Source organism: Pseudorca crassidens, chromosome 9 (genome assembly GCF_039906515.1).
Source record: "Pseudorca crassidens isolate mPseCra1 chromosome 9, mPseCra1.hap1, whole genome shotgun sequence".
Taxonomy (NCBI): domain Eukaryota; kingdom Metazoa; phylum Chordata; class Mammalia; order Artiodactyla; family Delphinidae; genus Pseudorca; species Pseudorca crassidens.
Window position 1 is genome coordinate 6,831,287 of NC_090304.1, and position 20,090 is coordinate 6,851,376.

General features: G+C 51.7%; 2 protein-coding genes across 4 annotated transcripts in view; both read right to left on the reverse strand.

The window, feature by feature from the left end:
* Positions 1-1,944, reverse strand: part of PACS1 (phosphofurin acidic cluster sorting protein 1) — a 140,021-nt gene extending 138,077 nt beyond the window's left edge. Inside the window, exon 1 of one of the 2 annotated variants that reach the window (XM_067748270.1) lies at positions 1,386-1,942. In XM_067748270.1, coding sequence (XP_067604371.1) covers positions 1,386-1,732 — 347 coding nt within the window. In that variant the 5' untranslated portion in view covers positions 1,733-1,942. Of the gene's footprint in view, positions 1-1,385 lie in introns of both variants that reach the window. The other variant, XM_067748271.1, reaches the window with a different exon arrangement.
* Positions 1,945-3,418: 1,474 nt separating this feature from the next.
* On the reverse strand, positions 3,419-17,170 carry SF3B2 (splicing factor 3b subunit 2). Of its 2 annotated transcripts, none has more exons than XM_067748268.1 (22): positions 16,986-17,170; positions 16,777-16,823; positions 16,424-16,501; positions 15,389-15,637; positions 15,126-15,176; positions 13,880-13,997; positions 13,076-13,176; positions 12,620-12,716; positions 12,363-12,454; positions 11,760-11,975; positions 11,470-11,607; positions 11,070-11,150; positions 10,635-10,862; positions 9,663-9,812; positions 8,944-9,033; positions 8,724-8,831; positions 7,648-7,755; positions 7,219-7,361; positions 7,026-7,127; positions 4,298-4,397; positions 4,007-4,192; positions 3,419-3,668 (listed from the first exon to the last, which is right to left on the reverse strand). In XM_067748268.1, exons 1-22 carry the CDS (start codon positions 17,119-17,121, stop codon positions 3,597-3,599), a joined length of 2,691 nt encoding a protein of 896 aa, XP_067604369.1. In that variant the 5' UTR covers positions 17,122-17,170; the 3' UTR covers positions 3,419-3,596. The 2 variants fall into 2 exon arrangements, with proteins under 2 accessions (XP_067604369.1, XP_067604368.1); XM_067748267.1 differs by having other exon boundaries at positions 16,777-16,826.
* Between the last annotated feature and the right edge of the window lie 2,920 nt (positions 17,171-20,090).

Here is a 20,090-nt window from a genome sequence, read left to right on the forward strand (position 1 = left end):
AACACATACAGTATGATAGCATTTATATAAACTTCCCAAAACATCCACAACTAAAAAACATAGCTTAGAGATGCACATATGTCAGTAAAACTAATTTTATAAGACAGGGAAATGATAGACACACAATTCAAAATAATGTTTACCTTTGTAGGGGGAAGAAGGGGATGTGATCAGGAAGTGGCACCCCGAGGGCTTCAACACAATTGTAATGCTCTTTCTCAAGCTGAGTCAAGTACAGAGATGTACTTCTTGTCATTTTTATTTACAATCCTTTCTAGGACATATATAATCTTGCATGCATGAAACAATTCAGAATAAAGGGGGAGGCATGGAGAAAAATAAAGAGTTGAAGATGTAACCAGACAATGCTCCCCAACCCCACTTACACGTCCATCTGCCCAAGACAGGGCTGACAGAGTAAGGAGCCAGCCAGACTCCAAGCCAACAGAATCAACTCAGTTTACAGGTGACAAAAAAGACAACCTCCAGGCACTTCTCTGGGCTTCCTGGGTGAAATCAGCTTCACAGTGTCTATTCAAGGGGTAAACTGTAGGATGTTGCACCCTGTCCCCAAAGAGTTTGAGAAAGACTGCCTTGCCAATACAGAAACAGAAAATATCCCAAACTCAGGTATATTTTACCAATGGAAGGAAAGTCCCCAGATGGTTCCAACAGACAGAGGGATGGATTGAATTTAGGAACAGGCAGTAATTTTATGTAGCCCTGCAGGGCTAGAAGTTGTGACCAGTTACTGGGGGGTGAGGAGGGAGAAGAGGATGAAAAATACACTTTAAGACACATTTAATAGGACTTTTACAAGACGTAGAGGCCGGGACACAATGTGTGTCTTTGGAGTACAAATGAACATGTGTGTTGAAGACAAACTAGAAGCGCCAAGGGTTACTATACCGGCTTTACCTGGCAGAAGGTGACAACCGAGTTTGACACGTGCCAAGTATATTGGGAAATAATATCTAAAGAGATCCATACCACATCTATGTAACATATGTACAGCCCACGGGAGCTGACAAGGCCGGGAAAAGAGTCTGTGACTTTCACAGGGAAACTGACAGGAAGGCCGGATTCGGTCAGATCAACAAGAGAAGGCCCAGGGCTGAGAGTCCAGAAGGCCCAGCTCAGAGAGGGGAAGAGGGTGGCCCCGGCCCCAGACAGAAGGTGGGGATGCCAGGAGAGGGCGGGGTCCATTCGGGAGGAGTCCCGGGAGGCCGGGCAGGAGCCAGGCCGGGCGGCAAAGCAGCCAGAGGGAATCTAGGGTCGGGGTGCCCCCTTGGGCGATGGGACGGGGAGGAATGGGAAGGCGGGGGCCTGCCACAGACCCGGCTGGGCGACCCCCGAGGGCCCGGTCCCCCCCACCCGCCGCTCACCTGGGCACGCAGCTGGACGAGCTCCGGTCCACCTCCCAGGTGGCGTACAGGTTCATCTGCACGGGGGCGGGGGTGCGGCCTGGCCCCGGGCCGCCGGGAGTCGCAGAGCCCGAGGCCACCGCGACGGCCATGGAGGTGGAGGTGGACGAGGACGAGGAGGAGGCGGCCGCCGCCGAGGTGGACGAGGACGACGAGGTGGCCTGGGCCAGCTTGGGGGGCGTCGGCTGCTGCGGCAGCTGCTGCGGCGGTGGCTGCTGCGGCGGAGACTGGGCGACCCCAGAGCCCCGCTGGCCACTGCCGCCCCCGGCGCCTCCGGGACCACCGCCCGCCCCTCCACGTTCCGCCATGGCCCGGCCGGGGATAGGGAAGCACAGGGGTTACGGGAATCAGGCGACGCCGAGCGGACGCCGAGGCTTCTCCGGCGGCGGCGGCGGCGGCGGCGGCAGCGAGGGCTCGACTCGTCTGCTCAGCCCGCCCGCCAGAGCGCGCGAGCGAGAGACTGCACGCACGCGCGGGGCCTCGCGGCGCGCGGTCCTCGCGCTCGCCCGCCGCTGCCAGTTGCGGCTCGCGCCGCCAAAGCACTGGGTGGGCGTGTCCGGGGAGGGGGCGGGGAGGCCTGGCCCGCGCCCGCCCCACCCAGCGCCGAGGGGCGGGGCCGGGGCCGCGCTCGCGCTCGCGCCCCGGGCGGGCCTGTGGGCGTGCGCGCCCCTCGCTCTTCAGGAGAGGGGTCGGCGGTTCGCGCCTCTGCCGGATCCTCTCCATAAGTTCGCGGCCCGGCGGCAGCCAGCTGACCCCCCTCTTCTCTCGCGTCGTCCTTTCCACGGGGGCGGCGGCAGCCGAGCCAGCGGAAACCTCGCTTTTCCGGGGCGCGGCCCCGGACCGGAGGGGGCTACCGCGACAGCGCGCCTCGGCCCTCTCGGGTCTGTGGACCAGAGGCCCAACCCGCTGCCCACCCAAGCCCGCTTTCCGACCGCCGCCCTGGCCCCCACCCTGCGGCTCCGGGGCTTCTTCGCCGTCACGACCAGCGAAGGGAGCGATGGAGACCCAGCGGCCGGCTGGGCGCCTGTGGGCCGGGCAGTTTCCGCCCCGCTTTTCCCCAGTGTGGGCAAGGGCTCAAGGACCTAGAGTTCAGAAGGCCTTTGGCACGGGTGAATCTGAAGTTAAGCCCTGACCCATCTGGAGCCAACCACCTATTTTCTGCCCCTAATGTCCCCCTCCCACAAAGAACCATCACAGTCCCAAGCCATCTCTACCCTCAATTTCTTCTACTTGGGATGTTTTTCTGCTTCGTCACTTAACTAAATTTCTAAAATCCTATTCTTCCCGAGGCCTTACTCAACTGCCTCATCCTCCCTGGAGTCACCCACACTCCCGGCTCCAGAAACCACCTCGAAGCCTCCTGCATGCCGGCACCCCAGATGGTGGACTTGGACCAGCATCAGTGGTACAGCGGCAGTATGCGACTTCCCTCCCCAGTGCTTGGCAAATGCCTGTTGGAACCATTGGTCCAACGTAGTCTAGCCTGTCAGAAAGACCTCCCAGGACAGGGGAACTAGAACCTGGGAAGGCAGCCCCCGCCCACCAAAACCTGGAGACTTGTTGATGAAACCACCCAGGGGCTCACATGGACTCAGGACAACCTATACAGACTTTGAGCTGTGCTCTCTCCCACGTAAGGACTTGGACGCTTGGCCACAAGGTCTATTAGGAAGGCCTGACCTGGCCTACTTCCCAAGCCCACTGTACTTCCTCAGCCCAGCCAGGGCGCTAAGCTGGCTATTTTTAGTCCCCAAGGACACACCAGTAAGGTCAAACCAGACCTGGAGGTCCCTCCCCCAGAGCCTTCCTACAAAAGCAGGCAGTGGTAAAACACACAATCTCAGTGTGGCTTTAGCTTCATCACCAGTCTCAACTGCAACATCTGATCCAAGTGCCTGCCCCCAGCCACTGGAGCAACTTCAGGTTGTAGAAAATGGCTGTTTCCGTTCTTTTGCAGGAGGGGACTAAAACAAGATGAACGAGGATGAGCAGGGTTACATATTCATCTCTTTCCTTGGGAAACAGCTTTATTTACAAAACAGGTCTAAAATAAGAACATGAAATAACAAGCCCCTGGGAAGAGCAGGAGAGCTGGCTTTTGGGGACCCACGTGTGAAGAAGCCCAGGTGTCCAGGCAAAGGGCCGAAAGGAGGGCCAGGTGTGTGAGGGGACCTAAAATTTGAACTCCTTGTATTTCTTGCTGCCCCCACGGCTGTCCTGGGGCTGAGCTTTCCGTTTCTTTTGCTGTAGGAGAGAACGAAACAGGTTACAACAGGTTAAACAACCGGCTGATCCCCAAAACAAAGAGTGGGCAGCCTGACAGAGCCACACACGTCTGTGGAAAAAGTACTGAAACTGGAATTCTCAGAGTTGGATGAGTTCCCTCCCCTCCCTGTGCCTGTTTCATCATCCTTAAAGAGGGCAGCCCACTGGAGGATTCCTAGGTTCCCAACCCCAAGGAAGCTCAGGGCAGCAGGCACTGCGTCCTCCCTCCCTCTCACCACTAGAGGACACCAGCCCACTGAGAAAGGCGGCCCTGGTCCCTGGCGCTCACGAAGCCAGGCTCCTGTGTGCGCGCCCACCTTCTGCTTGGCCGCGTGCTCAGCCACCATGTCACTGAAGTCTTCTTTCTCCACTTGTGCCTGCTGCTCCCGCACGTGCTCCTCATACTTCTGGGTCATGGCCATGGGATCCAGCTCCAGCTCTTCGGGTGCCAGGGCCACTTCCACACCTTGTAGCTCGGGGGCCGGGCCCTTCCGGCTCATAACCTGGAAGAGGAATCAGAGCCTTGTCATCTCCAAAGGGGAAGCTCAGAAGCCCTAGCTCCTGACCCACTTCCCAGCCCCCAAAAGCGGTATCCTCCAAGTGCTCACCGTGGACATGTCATAGATGTGGGTTGATCCCATCATGGCGCCCCCAACAGTGGCCGTTCTCTTCTCTGGCAACACAGTGAACAGCTGAGGCGTCTCACTTCTGCAAAGGACGAGGGGGTCAAGCCCAAAAAGGAAAGGATAAAAGGGTCTCCAGGAGGGACAGCAAAAGGAGTAAGGGCAGCATCCCCACAGAGCTCCCCAGCGAGGTTCCAAGATACCCAGGGGAAAAATTCTGCCCAAGCTGCCTCTGCAAGTCATGGAGACCCATGGGAGGAAGAAGTGCCACCTGTTTCAAGAATGCTACTCGAAATACAACAGCAAATCTACCAATACCAACCCAGACCATGACTTCATCCCCACCCCTCCCCCTGGAAGAGGTGAAAATCTATTCTCACAAAGCAGCCAGAAGGAAAAACGGAATTCACATCCTGTCACTCCTTTGCTCAAAACCCTTTGAGGCTTCTGATCATTGTTTGAATAAACCCAAACTCTTTATCATGACCTATAGGGTTCATCATCTGGTCCCGTACTTAATCCCTGCTCACTACAGTCTAGCCCCAATACCCTTCTTTCTTTTTCTTCCTCAAAACTTGAGACTTCTGCTTCTGGATAAGGAGTAACAGGGACCAGATTTACCCTCCCACCTGAAACTATCAAAAAAGGGGCAAAATATATGGAACAGTGGTTTTCAAGTCACTGGACACGAAGCAACGAAGGACAGTGACTCCTGAGAGACAGGAAACAAATGAGGTGATTCCTTCAATTGTCCATCCTACTGCACTGAGAGTTTCCAGGCTACAGAATAAAGAGGGGAACTCCTGTAGAGCCCAGAGGACTCTAGGAGTTGAAAGGATGAAGCTGAAAGTGCAGAGAGACTACGGTGACTAGAGATCACAGGACAGAGAACTGGAGAAAAGAAAGCAGCACAGAGACTCGAGAACTCAAGAGACCTACAGAGAATCCCCTCAAGTTCTCAGGTGAGTACTGTGTGGATGGAGACTACCAAGGCCAGGGAAAGAACCACCCGTTAGCATTAGTGGTATCATACATGCCTGCTCTTCACACGGGACTGGGAATAGTGCCTAGTCCCACTAGCCAGACTGAAAAACCTCCTGATTAACAGGATATTGGATAGAGTATAGGGTCTTGTGCCTCAATAGTGAAGAGGACTGAGCACTGCTTCAGTCCTGCCTAATGAACCTGAAAAGCAAGACCTGAAAGAATCGAACTGTTTCCAAGTACCTTAACTGTAACCTTGAACAAAACTAAAGAAGATTTATAGGACTATGAAAGTATTCTGGACCTGACAAGGTACATTTCACAAAGTCTGGCATCCAATCAAAAATTACCAGATATGCAAAGAAGCATGAAAATACAATCTTCAATGAGGAAAACAATCAATCCACTTAAATCAACCCAGAACTGGCACAGATGTTAGCATTAGCAGGCAAGTACATTAAAATGTTATTATAATTGGATTCCGTATGTTCAAAAGTCAAATAAGAGACACAGTAGATATAAAAAGACCCAAATCGCACTTCTAGAGATGAAAACTACACTGGATGGGATTAATGTCAGATTAGAAATAGTGGAAAAACATATTAGCAAACTTGAAGACATAGGAATAGAAAACTTCTAAAATGAAATAAAAAGAGAAATGAGAAATTTTTTAAATGAACAGAGCATCGGTGAGCTGTAGGTCAACTTCAAGAAATCTAATAGATGTATAATTGGAGTTCCCAAAGGAGAGGAGAAAGAGAAGGGAACAGGAAAAAATATTTGGAGAAATAATGGCCAGAATTTTTCCAAAATTAATAAAAACTATAAAGGCACGGATTCCAGATGCTTAACAAACCCCAAGTAAAGAAACAAAAGATGGGACTTCCCTGGCAGTCCAGTGGTTAGGACTCGCCACTTTCACTGCTTTCACTCCTGGCTTTCACCAGGTTGGGGAACTAAGATCCTGCAAGCCATGCAGCATGGCCAGAAAAAGAAGGGAAAAAACACCCCACCAAACCATTTTAACAAAAGAAAGAAATACGAAGAAAACTACACTACTATGCTGCACTACACTGCATGTCATAATCTGTTCAAAACAGTGATAAAAAGAAAATCTTAAAAGCAGCCAGAGAAAAATGGCACAAATGCACAGAGGAACAAAGGAAGGATGATGACAGATTTCCTGTCAGAAATGATGCAAGAAAGAAGACACTGAATCAACATCTTTAAAGTAATGAAAGAAAAAAAATCACTGTTAACCTAGAATCCTGTATCTTTCAAAAAGGAAGGCTACTACATGGTTATTATTTTTGTTTAAATGGTCAATTATCTTTTAGAGAGATTTAAATAATAAGAATTGTCTATTATCATTTCCAGTGTTCTTTTACTTGCTCTTACAGTTCTTTCTGCCCCAGCTCTCAGCCCAAATACCTCTTCCTCCATAAGCCTTCCCAAAGGCCTCCCCACCACCCAAATCCCTCTACATCCTATTACTCAGTTTCCTTTGCTACGCGTCTTATCCACATCTGAAATTATCTTGTTCTCTGATCCCTTGTTTACCTCGCCTGACTTTTTCACTGCAGATGTCCCAGTGCCTAGAGCAGTGCCTGGCACAGAGCTAGTGTTCAATAATTGTTTAAAAAGAAAAAGGGGGGGGCCAGAGAAAAAGTCAGCCAGTCCACCTAGAGGCTGAAAATCCTCCCCTCTCAGCCCTCCCTGGTTCCCTCACCCATCCATCGCCTCCTCAATCTTCTTCTTCCTCAGTTCAATGAGTTCAGGGGTCTCCATTCCAGCTGGCACTGATGAGAACCCTCCAGGAGTGATGAGGCCACTGTGAAGAGAGGAACAAGCTCTGGAGTAAAGACAAGGCCCCCAAAGACAGACATACCACTTCAGAGAGGCAGACTCTCTGCTTCCCCCACCTGTCTGCAGGGGTAATGAAGCCCGTCTCATCTGGCTTATCTTCATCACTTTCTTCCTCTTCCTCTTCTTCTGAAGACTCTTCATCAGATGGCTCCAGCTCCCCCCAAGGGGTCCGATCAATCTCTTCTTCCTCAGTCTTGGTCTGAAAGATATCACTCATTCATTCAACAAATGTTTACTATATACCTATTATGTGTCAAGCGGTTGTAAACAGAGGAATATGAGAGTAAACAAATAGACAATAATCACCACCGACAAAGAGCTCATATGCTAGTGGGGAGCTTGCATTACATCTCAGGAAAACATATGTCCCTTTTTCAGACTTTGAAACTTCAGAACTTCAGCTCTCTGCTAATGAAGCTATAAACCAACTATCTCTGAACTTCATAACCTTAACTAAGACCAAGCTTGCCAGCCGTGGCCCATACCTGAAATTCAGCAGCATTGGTTCCAAACACATCCCCATAGAGGGGTTTCCCGGTCTCATCTACTGGGGGTTTGCCCCAGCCACCAGCATGGTACCCAAAGGAACAGCTCTGCAAGACAGGAAAAGCAAGTCAGTTCCACTCCTATGCTCCAAAAGAAACACTGAAGCCCTAAAGAAAAGTCATGCTCCAAAGTACAGAACTAACACCTGGGAACTCTGGAGATTATGATTTCAGAGAAGAATTAAATCTTATAAAGCATTACAAAGCGAAAGTAGTAAACAATAAAAATCTGGAGGTAATAGGATGGGGAGATGGGAGCAGAAAGCATGCTAATAATTTCAGCCTTTGTGGCAGAGTCCATGCTATCTGAAACTGAAACATACACTTTAAAAAACATTACTCCAACTTCTTACTGATTTTTCCTAACTTTGGTAAGCTTTTAGAATCTATTACTCTTAAGGGACAGAAATTTTTATCTGAAGTTTAACAATTACTTCTTTTTCACTTTAATAAATCTTTCCTTAAAAAAATTTTAAAAATAAAAATAAGTTCAATGCCATTCCTGAGATAAAATTATATCTGTCTATCTCTCTGATAACATCAGAGAGATTATCTGGAAACACATTCACCAGATATTAAATTTGGTTATTTCTGAGTGGTGAAATGTGGGTGATGTGTTTTCATCTTTGTACTTGTCAATTCTGATTGACCACTTTATGACAAGCATCTCAGATTCTTTTTTAAAACAAAAACCATTACTCCTTTAAAAAAAAGAAAAAAAAGGACACATGGTAGAATGAGAAAAGGGAAAAGAAAATCATCCTCTAGTTAAAAAGTAGAGCCAGGGCTTCCCTGGTGGCGCAGTGGTTGAGAGTCCGCCTGCCGATGCAGGGGACACGGGTTCGTGCCCCAGTCCGGGAAGATCCCACATGCCGCGGAGCGGCTGGGCCCGTGAGCCATGGCCGCTGAGCCTGCACGTCCGGAGCCTGTGCTCCGCAACGGGAGAGGCCTGCATACCGCAAAAAAAAAAAAAAAATGTAGAGCCAGCTAAGAATGAAAGAAAGGACAGTACTCACCTCGGGGATAGGCGAGTTCAGCCCAGGGATTTTCAGGTTGGGGTACGACGGGGGTGGTCCATATCGCTGCATGGCAATCAGCCACGGGGGAGGGACCTTGTGGGCATTCTGCAGGAAAAAGAGGACAGGATACCATCTGCCCAACCCTATCCCCTTGTCTCTCTCCTGCCCCAATTCCCAACCCCTTCTCTACTTTCCCAGTCAGATAACTGGCACTCACTGGTCCTACTGGCATCCCCAAGGAAATCCTCAGCTCATCAGACAGATCTCCTGGCTTCTTCTCCTTCAGTCGTGTCTCAAACTCCTTCCCCTGAGGAAAAAGCCAAGCATGCTGTATTGTGGACACCAGACACACGCTGGGAGGTCAATTGCAAGAGGACGTGAGAACAAAGACGAGATGTCCCAATCCACATCAGACACACAGTCCCACTGAGGGCTACCCAGTTCCCACTCTGATTCTCATCACTTCTTTCCCTGGCTAGAGTAGGGAAAGGAATAAAGGCCAGGAAGTAGGGAGAAAGGCAAGACTCCCAGTGCAGTCACTAACCCACTATGAGAACGTGGCCAAATCTAAGGACAGGCTTTCTCATCTGCTAAATGAGGACGTTCGAGAAGATGATCTCCAAGGTCCTTCCACTTCAAAAACTGCACGGTGATTATTTCAAGCATCAGAAAAAAAATACTTTTCTCCTACCCTCAATACTAAACGTTTCCTAAAAGCATCTGCCCTTGGCCCCTCTGTTCCTGAACCACCCACAATAAACAATGATCACCTCAAAGACATAGTCTACATTTCTCTTTCAGAAAACTACCTCATTCCAAACTCTAAGGCTGAGGGGAGGGGCCCCATACCCGCTTCCAGCTTCCAAACCCCTTTTGACCAAGAGTTACACAGCCATGCCCAAAGGCCCAGCCTTGCCTCCCCGCCCCCTCCCGGACCTCGTAGTACAGGTCCCCGTGGATGGTCAGCTTTGGCTTGGTCTGCCACTTGAAGAAGGCGTCATGCAGTTTCTGGTAGTCAATGTCGATCTTCCCCATCTTGGGCCGAACCTTCTCGCGCATCTTTGACTTCATGGTTTTCTGTTCTTCCTGTGGGGCATGGCAGAAGACACACCATAAAAGGTATTCACCAAGTTCAACTCTTGGTAGGTCTAAATTCCCACTCCCAAAAGAGACAGAGGGAGACCTCATTTGGCTCATTCCAAAAGTCACCAAAATCCTTCCTGCTCAAGCCCCTCAAAATTACATGATCCACGCTGAACAAAATAGATGTAACATATGCAATCAGCCTCAGCTATCTAGGTCAAATATTTTTTAAGCCATCTGATCAAGAGACTGAGCTCATCAGTTGCCTCTGCAGAGAGCTAGGTGACTAGAATCTAACTGGGAGACAGTTTTCACCATGTGCTTTGGTACCTCCTTAATTTCTGCACTACACGCAACTATTACCTAATGAGAGTATTTAATTAAAAATTTTAAATTCAAGAAGTTACACAACCACCATACATTTCTAGCCACAAGTGCATCAGGTTCACACAGGGGGCAGAGAACTACAGACACAGCAACCTGCAGAGGGAGGAGTCACCGTGTGCAAATGAGAGAGTTGGCAAAGTGCAGGCAGGGGGACAAGGAGACAAAGGGGCAAACCGAACCGCACAGAACCGGAAGTCTCAGCGGGGGCAAGAGAGCGAGCTCTGAGCATACAGGTGAGGTCTGCCTTTTGTGAGATGTCCTTCCCCTCCTGCCCTCCCTGCCATGTGTGACATGCAGTGCTGACTTCTAAACTGAAGAATAAATAATCAGACAATTAATGTGTAGGTGGGTTTTCGGAGCCAGCTGCAATTTTGAAGCCGGTTGCTGCTAAGGACGTGGATCCCCCAGGGCAGATCTGAACCCCAGCCAGGCCCTCACCTTCTCCTGCAGGGCCTCCCGCATCTCCTGGATGCCTGTGCGTTTGATGAAGTCGGGTAGCTCGAAGGGGGGCTTCTCAATGCCTCGTTTGCCCTGCAGGTACTTGCGCTTAAAACACCAGTGGCGAGGCACGGGCACAGAATTCCGAGTGGCCTTGAGGTGAACCAAGAGCTTGGGGTCCTGCGCAGTCACGTCATGCATCTCCACAACGTCGGGCCGAGCCACAAGCTGGAAAACACAGCAGCATCCCTCTGGAAAGCCTGAACTTCTCAGATCTAAAGCTTGCTTGCTTGCTCTTCCTCAAAGGGCCCCTCCCGGGCCTCCTTCAAAGCCCTCCTCCCCACCCCGAGAGCAAACCCCCTGAGAGGTTCCGGGAGCTCCTCGTGTGCTCTCCCAGCTGGGCTCCAGGCCCTGATGGAGCGTCTCAGCTCTCACCTGCTTGAGTTCAGCCACAGTGAAGCGATTCATTCGGCGCAGCTTCTTCTTGGACAGCTTGGGGGCTTCTGGCTTCTTTTCCTAGAACAGGACATTTTTTCTTTTTCTTGGCCTCACTGCACGGCTTGCGGGATCTTACTTCCCCAACCTGGGATTGAACCCGTGCCCCCTGCAGTGGAAGTGTGGAGTCCTAACCACTGGACCACCAGGGAAGTCCCAGAACTATCATCTCTTGTGAGCAGGATTCTTAGGTGTGAATCAGACCGCCCAGCTTACCCTGAAACTAAAGCCACCAAAGGACTTCTCCCCTGCAAGAGTTCCCCATGGCCCCTCGCTGAATGCACCTCAGCTACTCGTCCCCAGAGTCCTTGTTTCCCCAACAGGAGAGCGTGGGCTTCACCTGCTCGTCATCACTGCTATCATCATCGCTGTCCTTGTGCTCCTCCTCAAAGCCCTTCTTCTTGGGGGCCGCGGAGTTCTCCAGTTTGTCAAGTTTCTCTGGCTCCTTCTCCTTCTCCTTCTTCACGTCATCAGTGAGCTGAGGAGGCAGACAGCATGGAAACCCCAGCCCTGGGCCCCTCCCCGGTTCCTGAACCTGGCACTGAAGAGGTGCCCTCCTCCCCTCGTCCTGCCCCATCCCTGCCCCTACTCTGCTAGCTCCGCCCCTTCCGAGGGCGCTCCTCCTTGTACCTTGAAAGCCTCAAAAATCCTCTTGAAGAAGATGAAGTTGGGCTCATAAATTTCAGGCTCTTCAGTCACGTACTCAATTTCCACATCAGCCGCTGGGGAGTCAGAGCCACGGGAGCGGCTTGACTCTTTGTCTCGGTCCCCAGAGCTCTCAGATGATGCCCCCCGCACCCGCTGGGGCTTTTTCTTCTTCTTTCGGTTCCGACGCTTCCGGTTTTTCTGCCAAAACATGGAAAACCAACTGGGTCAGGGAATCCAAGCACCATGCTTGCCTCCCAACCGCCAATCTCACCCAATTTCCCCAAGTGACTGAGAAAAGAGGCCTTGAAGTCAGACCACAAAGTTCTACCCCTCCCAAGCTGTGTGCCTCTGAGTACATTACTGCATCTCTCAGAACCTCAGTTATTTCAGCTCTAAAATGGAGGCAGGCATCACACTCAGAACTCAAAGGATTTAGCCAATTGAATAAAAAATACCTGTAAGACGCTTTGGACAAAGAACTGGCAAGAGACAGCAGCTACTGCTTATTGGACACTTAGAATAGGGGTTATTTTAGGGCCCAAACCCTCTCTCTGACATCCCTTCCAGATCCAGCTCCATCCATACCTCTTTTTTAGATATGGACACTGTGTCCTCCTCAGTCTCTGACGCCGAGTGGCCCAGGGACGAGCGAGTATCTGTCTCCATTTCCTCTTCGTCTGTAAGGGAGGAAGGAGGCCATCAGTCTCTTCACGGTAACCCCTCTTTACCAAGAGCCAGTTTCTCTCTAAAATCCTCCTCGGGGGAGGGAGGAGGGAAGCAAACTTGGCTTCAGCTCTGCAGGCTCTGTCCCTGCAGCCCTTGGGACACGGTGACACACTCACCCTGCTGAGAGTTCATCTCTTCCTGGCGGCTCTCCTTTAGCTGCAGGATCTTTTCCAAAGCCTGGGGGATCTTGGGGCCCACAGAGGGGTCATCCATCTGCCAGAGACAACCCAGGCAGAGGGGGTGATCACAGTGCCCTTTTTCCTCCGACTCCTACCTCTTGTACTCGAAAGCCTGCTGGCCAGGTGTTGGGAACAGCAGATAGGGGACAACACCAACTGAATTCAACCATCCCTCAGCATCCCTCAAAGTGAAGCCCAGAACCCTACCCCAGAAACGTCTCCCAGACCCTACTTCCTGCCCTACCTAAGTATGTTTTAAGTAAATATGGCTCCCCGCACCCAACCCCACGCCCAGAAGTTCTCCCATCTTCTCTGGAATCCTTCTCAAAAAATCTAGAAACAGTCCCTTTCTAAAACACTCTCCTGTCCCTAGGAGGAAATCAGCAATCTCACCTCTCTGTTCTCATCTCCAGGAGGTGGTGGGGGACCACGAGGCCGAGGAACAGGGGCCCCCATAGGCAGGACAGTGGGAGTGGGACCCACTGGAGTAGCCACTGAGAGGAGAAAAAACAAAATCTCAAGTAAGAAAAGACAAATCACACATTTTAAAAATTACCTTCCTTGGGGCTTCCCTGGCGGCTCAGTGGTTGGGAATCCGCCTGCCAATGCAGGGGACATGGGTTCGAGTCCTGGTCCAGGAAGATCCCACGTGCCACAGAGCAAGTAAGCCTGTGTGCCACTACTGAGCCTGTGCCCTAGAGCCCGCAAACTACAACTACTAAGCCCACATGCCACAACTACTGAAGCCCACATGCCTAGAGCCCATGCTCCACAACAAAGAGAAGCCAACGTAATGAGAAGCCTGCGCACCGCAAAGAAGAGTAGCCCCCGCTCGCCGCAACTAGAGAAAGCCCGTGCACAGCAATGAAGGCCCAATGCAGCCAAAAATAAAATAACTAAATTTTTTTAAAAAGAATGATTTGAAAAAAAAAATCAAAACATAAAAATTACCTTCCTTGCTTCAAAGTCAGGGTAATGGTTACCCTTGGGAGAGGGGGTGGCTAGAAGGGTGCAGGGCTTCTAGGGTGCTGGTAGTTTTGGTTCTTGGTCCAAGTGCTAGTTGTATGGATGTATTCAGTTTGTGAAAATTCACTGAACTGTACGCTTACAATATGTGCACCTTTTTATGTGATGTATACTTAAGTTAAAAATTGTCATCATCTTCCTTGCCCTTCCCTTCCATTTCCACGGTCTTACCTCGAGGACCCAGAGGAGTGCGAACACCAATTTGGCCCATGTCTTGTGGGGGCCGAGGGACTGGTGTGCCCATCTTGGCAATCTCCTGCTGCCGTTCCTGCTCCAGTAACACAGCTGCCTATGAGAGGGAAGTAGGAGTTGGAGACACCGCTTTGGAAATCCATTGGGCAGGCAGCACCTGGCAAATGCAGCCTTTCAGCCAGGTAACTGGCCCAAGGAGAACTGATTAATCAGGTACCACCCGTGTTCTGACATCCTCGCCACACCCACACTTCCAGGCTACTGATCCAAGTGAAGGAGCCCTCTCACCACAAAAGAAAACCCCTGGAAATTACACCAGTAAAAACCCTGAGAAACTTCTGGTTCCTAACAGAGAATTTAATACTTAATAAACACTACCTTCTGTTTTTTAACAAGATTTTTCTTCCCCAAGAGATTAAGTTATTTCTAAGGAACACTGAATTCTTTTCTTGTACCTGCCCCTCAAGATCTAACACAATCTGGGCAAAGACAGTACTCTGTAAATATTTCCGTATTTGTTGCTGTTAATGCTTATTTTCTAATACTCCTGAGTAACGTATGGGGTAACAACTGATATAATGCGTCTCTGTGGCTGAATGTCTTATGTATCATTTCCTAACTCAGAGCCATCACGTTTAAACTAAATCTGATACAAATAACTAAATTAGCCCAGAGTTCTCTCCAATGTACCTCAAATGATATCATGTAAGACTAGTAGGGGTCAGGAAACCTTTTCTGTAATAGGCCAGTCAGTAAATATTTTAGCCTTTTCAGACTGTCTGTACAGACTCTGTTGTGTATTCTCCGTTTGTTTTTTGTTGTGTTTTTTTAAACGATCCTTCAAAAATATAAAGACCATTCTTACATCACAGGCCATACAAAAACAGGCTGTACTCCACAGTTTACCAACCCTTGGGCTACATGAAAGAGAGAATTATTTAGGAGATACTGGAACGTAGATGAGGATGAGGTAACCTCCACGGAAAACTTTTTTTTTTTTTTTTTTTGTGGCCATACCATGCGTCTTGCAGGATCTTAGTTCCCTCACCAGGGATCGAACCCAGGCTCCCAGCAGTGGAAGCGCAGAGTCCTAACCACTGGACCGCCAGGGAATTCCCTCCATGGAGAACTTGAATGGTACTTCTCGTTTTAGACACTAAGCACTAAAAGTGACAGACAACGAATTGGACCCTGAGGTCAAAGGTTAGAATGAAGGAGGCATTACCCGCTTCTGCTGCTCCAAAAGTTCATGTTCCTTCAGTGAATGATCTCCCTGCTTAAAAAAGAAAACAAGCTCATACCGGCACCAATACCCCACAGGCCAGTCTGCCACAACTCTGTTTCCTGGCGTCCTCTTCCAGCCTAGGGCCCAAGTCTTTGGTTCAGACCTTCCCAGAAGCCTTGGCCCCAGGATCCGGCTCTCTCTGAGGCTCCACTCCCCTTTCGGGACCCTGATGAGATCCAGGCTCAGGCCGCCACCTGCCCTACCTGCTTGGCACGCTCCTCCTGCTGCATCAGCAACGCCGCCTGCTGCTGCGCCAGCTTTAGCCGCTCTTCCTCTGACAGCGCCACGGGATCGCCCACCCGGAGAGGAGGAGGGGGCCCCAGGTTTGGTGGGCGGGGTCCAACTGCCATAGGAAAGCCAAGGCCAAGGCCGGGTGGGGGTGGTGGGGGTGGCGGAGGAGGTTGCAGAGGAGGGAGTCCCATTGGGGGGGGTGGCATGGGAATCCCAGAGAGCTGTGGGGAAAATAAGACCGTTAACTAGGCAGCATTTATCTAACTGCAGACATTTGCTGGGGAACTGCTATAAGCCAGGTGCTGGGATGTGAAGTCAAATGACGCATAATTCTTGCACTCAAGAAAAGAATACTCTACAGCAATATCAAGGATATCGAGAATACTCTATAGCAATGTTAACTCTGGGGCACCAACTAATGGAAGCTATCAACTCGCTCTCCAGAAAAATATCACGAACACAGACTTTGCATACAATTTCAGGAGATTCAGGGACACCTCAAAAGGCCATCTAAGAACTTCTCATCCCACACATAGAAGTCCCTGGACCCCAAGTCAGAGCCACTGCTCTAAAGAAAGAGAGTCAAATCCTGGATCAGAAAAGACATGGAAGTTGAGAGGAGCTGGAGCCACTGTGCCCCCAAGGACTCACTAAATATAGAGAATATGAAATCAAATCAGGGAGTAAGCCCTAGTTTCTCACTGAATAATATGGCAACTGTGTGCTGGGAGGGCAGAGAAGAGGGTGATTACGTTCCACTGGGGGAGGAGTAAATCAGGCTTCCGGATATTTAAGCTGAATCTTAAATGACATGTAATATTTGGAGGAGCTGACACCGAGGAAAGAGGCAAGGATCAGGACCAAGGGAGAATTGAAGAGTTCCCAATACTGTCATCACAGTACCTCCCTGCCCAATCGGCTAGTTGCATCCCTCCCGTACATTCCATGTGAGAGGATGGGCTACTGTGAGTAGAAACGGATCTTATCAAGCCGGACAATCTCCTTACCTGAGCTGACATAGGAGGGGGAGCAGCTTTGTCCCCATCTTCACCTCTCAGAACGGGCCGATTCAGGACGATGCCAGTCTGAGAAAGAGAAGGACTCTGAGTCAGCCCAAAAGGAGTTCTTCCACTGAACAACATTCGCTCTGTTCAACAAAATTTACCCAGAGCCTGTCTGCCAGAGCTCGGACTGGACTCTCAGGAAGACCGATATATCTGAGCAGGCAAGAAGAGGCAAAAAGAGCAAGACCCCACTTGCTGTACGGAGATACGTTAAGAACGAAGACCGAGTTGTGAGGGATCATTAATGCCTCCTCGAAAAGCTCGGCCTACCCTGATGTCCCGCCACCAACACTTACCTGGCGGGTGTAGGTCTGCAGCCGCTCCACCAGCTCCTCGCGAGTCCCTGCTGGGCAAAGCACAGGATCAATGGGGTAGGTCAGGCGGAGCAGGCCCAAGTCAGGCCCCCACGGCCAGCCTCCACCCCCGCCCCCGAGTCTCCGGGGTAACCAGCTCCGCTTCCCCGCAGGCCTGCACTTTCCCGCTCTTGACCTCCCGTGCTCCTCACCCTGAATCGGAGCTCCGATCTCTGCTAATTTGGCCTGAAGCTCCTGGGCAGCCCAGGCACCATAGTGCCCAGGGGGCGGCGGCGGCGGCGGCAGCTGCAACTCCCCCTTAGGGGGTTCGGGATGCTCGGCCGCCATCTTAGCCGCAGGAAGGCGCGCGACCAACCCGGAAGCTCGGGCCAGCCTCCCAGCCCACTTCCCGGAACTTCCGGCAGCGCTCAAGGGTTGTTAGGCCTTTCCGATTAGGGCCCACCCCCTGCCGTTCTCCAATGGTGCTAAGCGGCCTGGTCGCGAAGCCTTCTGGGAGTTGTAGTGCGCAGGTCACGGTCTCTGAGGGTCAAAAGCCGGGAGGGGAGAACAGTGGCCGGCCACGGCACCGGGAACACTGGGGGCCGGAGCTGGGGCGGGGCTGCGGGGAAAGATGGACCTGCCCGGAGGGCGTGCTTTCATCGTCTTACGGGTCGCAGCACTGACCTCCCGCCTTCCGGCCCGACTCCCTGGTCGGGCGTGAGAGGCCCGGACGCTTACGTTCCGGGAGGACTCGTTCCCCCGGCGGCCGCGCGCTGTGGGCGCCAAGCGGGAGGTTGCAGCCGATGCCTGTGATAAAACAGTGTCTGATTGTCTGCCCGCCCACCCCCGGCCCAGGCATGGATGAATGGGCTGAAAGGGGATCGGAGCCGGGAACGAAGTGGGCCCTCCCGGCTGAGCTCCAGCTGCCGACCTGGGGGAAGGGCCACACTAAAGCCCCTTTTTCCACCTTCCTGGCCGGCTCAAATGTCATCTCCTCTAAGCTGTCTCCCGCCTTTCCTACCCTGGAGTGCCCGTAACACGTCGAAACCTCCACCATTTGTTTTGAATTCTTACTTGCCCTTTCTCCGCACTTCCAACTCCAAGACAGGAGTTTTTACTGGCTCGCAGTACCTGGCGTTAAGGAGGCGATCAATAAATGATTACTGAAAAAAACAAAACAAAACAAATGTAACAGTCTTTCTGGCTACAGGATTTGGGTATTTTTTAGTCTTGAAAATAACTCAGTGGATTCCCTGGCTGTCCAGTGGCTAGGACTCAGTGCTTTCACTGTGGAGCCGGGGTTCCATCCCTGGTCAGGGAACTAAGACCCCACAGGCCTCACGGCGCAGCCAAAAAAAATAAAGAAAATAAACTCAGGACCTTTTCTTCCCTCATCCCCACCAGCCTACCATTGCAGCTGACCCTGTCTGCTGCTCCCCTACCTCACCAGTGGCCTGTGCCCCTGAGGGAGGGATGGGCGGGTGCCCCATGCTTGCCCACCTTCTACTTCTCCCTGTCCTGACCAGTCAATTCAGTTAACCTTCCCCCCTCTGCCACTAGCTGTGAGGTCCCTCTCCCATTCTAGCTCTGCTCTCTCACTGACAGCCAGGCTCCCGTCCTGTGTGAGTGTGTGTGTGTTGGGTGAGAGAGCTGGGAACCTCAGAATGGTCTCCTTTCCCCCGACACCCACATCTTTCAGATCTTCTCTCTAGCATGCTCTATTTCACCAACCACCCCCAACAGAGGAGTAGCTGGGAGCAGGGAAAAAAGAATGGGATGTCAGGTCCAGGGAAGGTGAGATTTAGGAGAGACAAAGAAAAGGACTGGACCAGGAAGGTTGCTCACATCCTAACCCAGGCTAGGAAATTCTCTTTGCTCCCACCCAAACCTGGACCTTCCCCTTTTCATCACTACCACCATCCCAGTCTCCTGACACTCCCAGAGGAGAAGCCAAACCCAGAAAGGACAGAAGAAAGAACAGCAGTGCCCTCCCCTCCAGCTTGTCAGCCCACTCAGGCAGCACCATTCCTGACCCAGAGGAAGTGTCTTTCTGCTCCCTGTAACTGGAGAGCCACTGCAGGTCATCTGAGGCCAAAGGCCCCAAAGCATGTGTATGTGCTAGGGAAGAGGTTGGGGGTCTCTGAGGCAGGATAAACTAAGGGCCGATGGGTGAAGATGCAATGTAGCCAGGGCCAGAAAAGGACAGGCCAATTGGGGCCTCATTTTCTCCCAACAGCCCTGGGACCCAGGCAGGATATGACCCTCCTCCAGTTGTGCGGAAGGGAAGACTGAGGGGCAGAGAGACACTGATGTCCCCAAGGGGTCAAACTGGGACCACAAGCAGTTCTCTTGACTCTGAGAGTCCCCATTCCCTTCTCCTTAACAAGGACCCTCACACGATACCTATCTGTGTGGGTCTAGCACGGAATCCAGTCCCCTCCTTCCCATACCAGGCAAGGTCCCAGTTTGGGGTGGCTACCCCAGCTCCAGGATCCTTGCCATACCAGGCCAGGAAGGCAGGAGAAAGCAGGGGTTCCTGAGAACCACATAACTAAATGTGCGGCTGGGGCTCTTGGTGTCTGGTACGACTTTGGGAGCTGCTGCTGCTTGGCTCCCAGGTGGCTGGAGCTAAGGACAAAGAAGGCAGTAGAAAATTCAGGATCCTCACACAGAGTTCACACAGAGCCTTCACATGTATCATCTCTGCAGCCTGAGAACAGCTCCAAGAACAGCTCCCTATTGTAGAGCTGGAAGCATCCAGGCCCAGGAAGTTGCCTCTTGACTCCGGAACTTAAGTTCAACCCGGGTTGAACTTGGGTTCTCTGATTGCCAGCACACAAGTGCCTAGGCAGGGGTCCCGGGCCCACTACAGTTCTGGCCAAGAGTGAGTGGATCTGGACACTCGGTGCAGAGTAGGAGTGGGTCAGCAGCAGGGGCTGGAAAGGAAAGGGTCCCTAGGGGTGTGAGGAAAGATGGGACCAGACCCCAGGCTGGAGGGTATTTCTCGGCTGGAGGTGGAAAGAGGAGAAGGGGGTGGGGGGAAACCATGTAGGTACTTGTACATGTACCTGTGTCTCTAACTCTCCCAAGGGTGACCAGTGGGGCCCAGCAAAGCCGGAGTATCCAGATACCGTCCAGGCCTCAGTTTCCCCTCCTGTAGAGTGAGGGCAAGCAGCTGGCCACCTTGGTGTCCAGACTCTGCAAAGGCTGCCCAGGGAAGATGCCCGCATGCGAAGACGCCACTCGGAGAGTGTTCTCGGGGAGCCTGCGAGTCAGGGCTGCCCCCTCCCCTTCCCACTCCTCTTCCCCTCCCCCTC